This window comes from Adiantum capillus-veneris, chromosome 21 (assembly GCF_014529385.1).
Source record: "Adiantum capillus-veneris isolate H3 chromosome 21, ASM1452938v2, whole genome shotgun sequence".
Taxonomy (NCBI): domain Eukaryota; kingdom Viridiplantae; phylum Streptophyta; class Polypodiopsida; order Polypodiales; family Pteridaceae; genus Adiantum; species Adiantum capillus-veneris.
Genome location: NC_140951.1, coordinates 20,663,270 through 20,668,416, shown reverse-complemented (window position 1 = coordinate 20,668,416; position 5,147 = coordinate 20,663,270). Strand labels below are relative to the sequence as shown.

General features: G+C 47.0%; 1 protein-coding gene across 1 annotated transcript; it reads left to right on the top strand.

The window, feature by feature from the left end:
* Window positions 1-437: 437 nt before the first annotated feature.
* On the top strand, window positions 438-2,670 carry LOC147430632 (uncharacterized). The gene has a single exon (XM_086493226.1). It carries the CDS (start codon window positions 456-458, stop codon window positions 795-797), a length of 342 nt encoding a protein of 113 aa, XP_086349352.1. The 5' UTR covers window positions 438-455; the 3' UTR covers window positions 798-2,670.
* Window positions 2,671-5,147: the final 2,477 nt, after the last annotated feature.

Below are 5,147 nucleotides of genomic sequence, written 5' to 3'. Positions count from 1 at the left end.
CCAGTGGACCTAGGCCCAAACAGATTGAAGAGCATCATGAGGTAAAAGATCCTTTTTTTGTTGATGTGAATGTGATCAAAGCACGTGAAGCTGATGCCAGGGTAGAAGAGGTAGAAGAAGTGCCAACCAGGGCTCAGCAGTTGCAAAGAGAAGTCTACCGAGTACCGCCTGATGTGCTTGACCAAGTGCCTTATGAAAAAGAAGCAAGGGAGAAGATAGCTGAAGTGCCAAAGTCAGTGAGCTTTGTGGAGAAATCCAAGCTGTGTTTGAGCTATAGTAGTGCCTTGGATACAGATAGCACATGGGAAACGGAGTTTGCTTTCTCAAGGTATGAGACCTATGATGTTATGTATGTCGATAGTTTGGTCAAAGAACAGTAGGTTGAAGGTGAAGAGCCAATTTGCGAAAACTAGGGGGTTGGACAATCCTCTCTCGTGCCTTGTGGTGGTTAGGCCATGTTGACTGAAGAAGAATGTCTTGATGAAGATGATTGGGGGTTCGATGAGCCGGTGGTCGATGTTGATGACGAGTCGCAGGTTTTGGTTGCTAAAGCTATGGCGAGGATACAAGATATGCGAGGTTGTGTGCCTGCTCCATTATCGCTTGAAGAGCCTACAGATGAGGTTTTGCCAATGTTTCTTTTGGATGATCGGATGCCGCAGGTTGGTGTCATGTTGCTGATGGATCTGTTGATAAAGGTTGTTATGCAAGCACCACTATGCTGCTTGCTACAAGTTGTGTTTTTCAAAGACGATGAAGCTATGGAGAGCTCGCTAACCGATGGCTGGGAGACATAGGATGCAGAAGATATGCAGGGTGTGCAGGTTTGTTTTGGGTGTGGAAATGGTCCATGTATACAATTTTTTGAAGGGTGTTGCTATGAAGTTCTACGAGACTGGTTGGCTGACAAAGTTACAAGTGCAAAGCAAGGAGTACTTGCCTATGTTTTACAGACGGATGACGATGATCAAAACCATGTTTTTTATCCAGGTGGACCTTACACTATGCTTGGGAGAGACTATGGATTTCCATTTGATCCAGGTGGACTCTGTCATGCTTGGGGAGCTGTGAGCTTTCCATTTGACCCTGGCCGGTGATGCAATAGTAGATGCTTTTCTCTCTATATCTATCCTTTCTATATAGCCACTATCATTTTTCTTATGCAGTCTATAGATCTATGTTATATCATTCTCTCTATACAGAATTATTTTTCCTAATTAATACTGTGGTTGAGCATGAATGCTCAACGAGGGGGTGGACAATGATGCTGCAGTCAGTTTTGGTTGACACAGGGAGAAGCCAGTCAGCAGGTGCATGGCAATAGACATATTGATGACATCGGGCTTGGGCAGGTCTCAACTGCATTTTGGAGCCGGGCCTCACAGTGGTCTGCATGCCAAGTGCGGTCCTTTGCAAGTAAAGTCGTGGGTTTTGAGCTATATGAATCAAGAAGCTTAAAGGTGGTGCAGTTGTGGTATTTATGTTGGATGGGTGATCAAGGTCAACGCTTCAAAGTTTTTCATGTGCTCGGGTGAAGGTGCTATGCCATTCATCCATTGGATATCGCATCAAGCTCCAAGGAACAAACAATCGTGATAGGCGTGTTGGGAACCTCTAATCGAAGCATGACAATTGAGGGATTCTTTTTATGCTAGGTACTAAACGCTTGATGTTCGTCAACAAGCAATGTGGTTGCTTTCAGTTGGTATACTCTGGTATGTGCATTCACTCGTAGCACGACCGAAGGTGGCTATGTTTGGCGTGTGAAAGGGGGTCAAGCCCAAAAGCTTTTAAAAGGTATTAATAAAAAAGATGGCGAGTTGCAAGCAGTGGACGAGCAATGTGAAGGTAAAAAAACGCCATGTGAGTGGTGGAGGCCACTTGGAGGGGAGCACGAGCGAACGAGGGGGTGAGAAGGGCCACTTGGGGGGCGCATGAGAATGGAGAGGTTTGCAGACGGGGGGCCGCTCGAGGGCCGGCTACAAACACAAGGGGCCGCCAGTCACGGGAGGAGGAGAGTTGGCAAGGAGGGCCGAGAGTCTGTGTGGTGGTGGTGGCTACACGAAGAGGAGCCACGGGGTGGCTGCAGTACAGGCTGAGGGGGCCTGAAGAGGCCGCCAGTTACGGCTACAGCAGGGGCGTGCTGCATCATGGTGGCCGCCAGGGCATCAAGAGGCCGTAGAAGGTTCCTTGAGGGGCGGGGTTGGACAGTGAAGGGCCGCCAGGGGCTGAGGGGTCTCACCAACTGGGTACAGCAGTGGTGGCGGGCCTGAGCACTGGAGGGCAGCGTTGCAAGTGGGAGAAGAGGTGGCCGGGGGTCACACGAGGTGAGAGAGGGAGTAGCATGGTCTGGGACCTCAAGGGGCTGCCAGTCAAGGGGTGGAAGGGCTGCCATATCCAAAGATGAGGAAGGGGGCGCTACAAGTTGCATGAGGAGGCCGAGGGAGGCTGCCAAAAGAGGTGGTGCTGCAGGAAGAAATTGCCAGGGGTTGACTTTGGAAGTTGCATAGGAAGAAGGCGGTAGCCCTTTTTTGGAAGTGTTTTCTATCTAATTTTGATGTCCTCTATCCTTGCACTGTTCAATTTTTCTCTCTCATTGTCTCGTCTAATATGGTCTCGTATATGTATATCTCCCAAGGGTGATGGTTGTATAAATGCTTTCTATACGGATGTTGGTGTGTACAAGTCTGCAAGCTTGAGGACAAACAGGTGTGTCAAAGATTCGGTAGGGTTTTTTTAGTATCTATTGCTATTGAATTTCCTATATGTTGCATGGTGCTCTAGAGTGTTATATGGAGGTTATCATAACATGCTTTGCAACCAGATCTATCTAGTCAGGTTTGGTCGGGCTTGGGCATTAGTTGTTTGCAGATTGTGTATCTAGATGTGTGTTTTCTAGGGGATAGGGGTGTTGTGAGACTCCACTGAGCTATATAGAGGCATCGAGTTTATGTGCTGGTGGTTTTCCCATTTCCCCCTTTCCAACGTGGCAAATACTTCTAGATGAAGTACTTATCTCAGGGCTTGCCATCCCTGAAGAGCTTCAAAGTATGCTCTTATTGGCTTGTCTACCTGCATCATGGAGAGTCAAACCATGACTAACTTGCAGCTACAAAATCTTGTAGCCAAGATCCATCAGGAGGAAACGCTTCGCGACCACACTAGCAGCTCGCATTAGTCCACAACACTTGTCACTATGACAAGAAACTCACTCCCTTATAATGGCAAGAACCCTCAACATTCGTGCCCTCCTCGACAACACAATAATTCTAGAAGAAAGTCGCAATTTCAAGCCACCACAATCACCAAAATTAAAAGCAATGTGCCAACTGTCATCGCTTTGGACACCTCACCAAGGACTGTCGGCAACCACGCAATCCCACACGCAATCAAGGTAATCGTCCTATCTCTCACCCTAATCTATATCCTTCTTACCCTCAAGGGGGGCCACGCCATGGCCAGCCATCTCCTTTTATTTATGGTCAAGCTCATTATGCTGACATATCTACTTATGATAGCCCATCTTATCCTTTGCAACTATATGCCACCACTATAGCTACTTCATATCCCAATATCTAGCTACTTGATACGGGCGCCACCCATCATATGACATATCACCTACACTGGCTATCCAACATCACTTATCTAGAACACCCTCTAGAAGTATGCCTGTGATAACAACATCCAGCTCGCCAAAGCCTATGGAGATGCTGTCATTAACCTACCTAATGGCCTACACACAACTATTTCTCATGTATATTATGTCCCTGGTCTCAAGAAAAATCTCGTCTCTGTCAGCGAGCTAACCGACAATGGCATCATCATCAAATTCATGCGAGAAGGCTGCCACATTTTGGCACTAAACAAAGATGGTCAGTATGTCACGCCTTTGGTCCCCAAAATTGGGTGTCTTTATCCATTGGGTGACTCATCGCTTGCACATGCATCAGCATCATCCATAAAAACACAAGAAAACACACTCAAATGGCATTATAGACTAGGAAATATTTCTCAATATGTTTTTCACCAACTCACTCACCGCCAACTTGCACTAGGTCTTCCCAAGCACCTCACTCGCACCACACTTTGTGAGGGTTGCATTCTTGCTAAAGCACATCATGTCCCATTCCCCACTGCATCATCACGATCCACTGCACCTCTCGACCTCATCCACTCTGATGTTTGTGGCCCATTGCCCATCAACTCCCTCACTGGCAATAAGTATATGCTTACTTTTATAGATGATTTCTTAAAATACACGACTACTTTCTACATGGCCAAGAAATCCTCAACGTTCTCTCGTTTTTGCACATTCAAGGCATTAGTGGAGACTAAACATGGCTGCCACATTAAAACTCTCCGCATAGATCATGGTGGGGAATACTTCTCATGCATTCAAAGATCTATGTATTTCTGTTGGCATTCGACATGAATTCTCCATCACCGGCCACCCACAACAAAACGGCTGTGCCGAGTGCAAGAATCGCACACTATTTGAAGTTGCTCGTGCCATGCTTCTTCAGCTAACCTCCCAGACACCTACTGATAAGAAGCTACCGCCACTACGTGCTACATTCAAAACCGCATTCCATCCACCCGCAATCCTATTACTACACCCTCTGACATGGTCAGCCACTTTCGCATCTTTGGCATCATTGCATACCCACTTGTGATGCAACCTCTATCAAAACTATCACCACGTGCTCAACGCATGAATTTTGTTGGCTATGGTGATTGCTTTGGCATCAAGGAATACCGCCTCTATATCACAGACCATCACAAGTTTATCTTTTTCCGCACCATTGTCTTTGATGAAAAATTCAACATTTCAGCTAAATCTTCTCCACCATTGCACCCTACATTCTCATCACCAGTCCACTTTTCTCATCAATATTTGTTGATGGCCTCACCCACACACACACCCATGCAAATTTTCCACCCTTCTAGGAACAATCTTGAGCCTCCCTTCACCATCAAAAGGCCTTTCCTCATCGCCCATCCACCTCCTCGTGTCCCGCATTCTCATGCACAGCCAATCGGCAACACTCCTGCACCACCTCTTGCACCCATCTCCTCACAGTTGACACCATCACCAACACCATCCGTCCCGACTGCTGCTACTTCCATCTGAAGGGGATCGGGGAGCA

Bases quoted from the DNA above. Each gene is read 5' to 3' on its own strand.
- LOC147430632 (XM_086493226.1), top strand. From the start codon at position 456: ATGTTGACTGAAGAAGAATGTCTTGATGAAGATGATTGGGGGTTCGAT.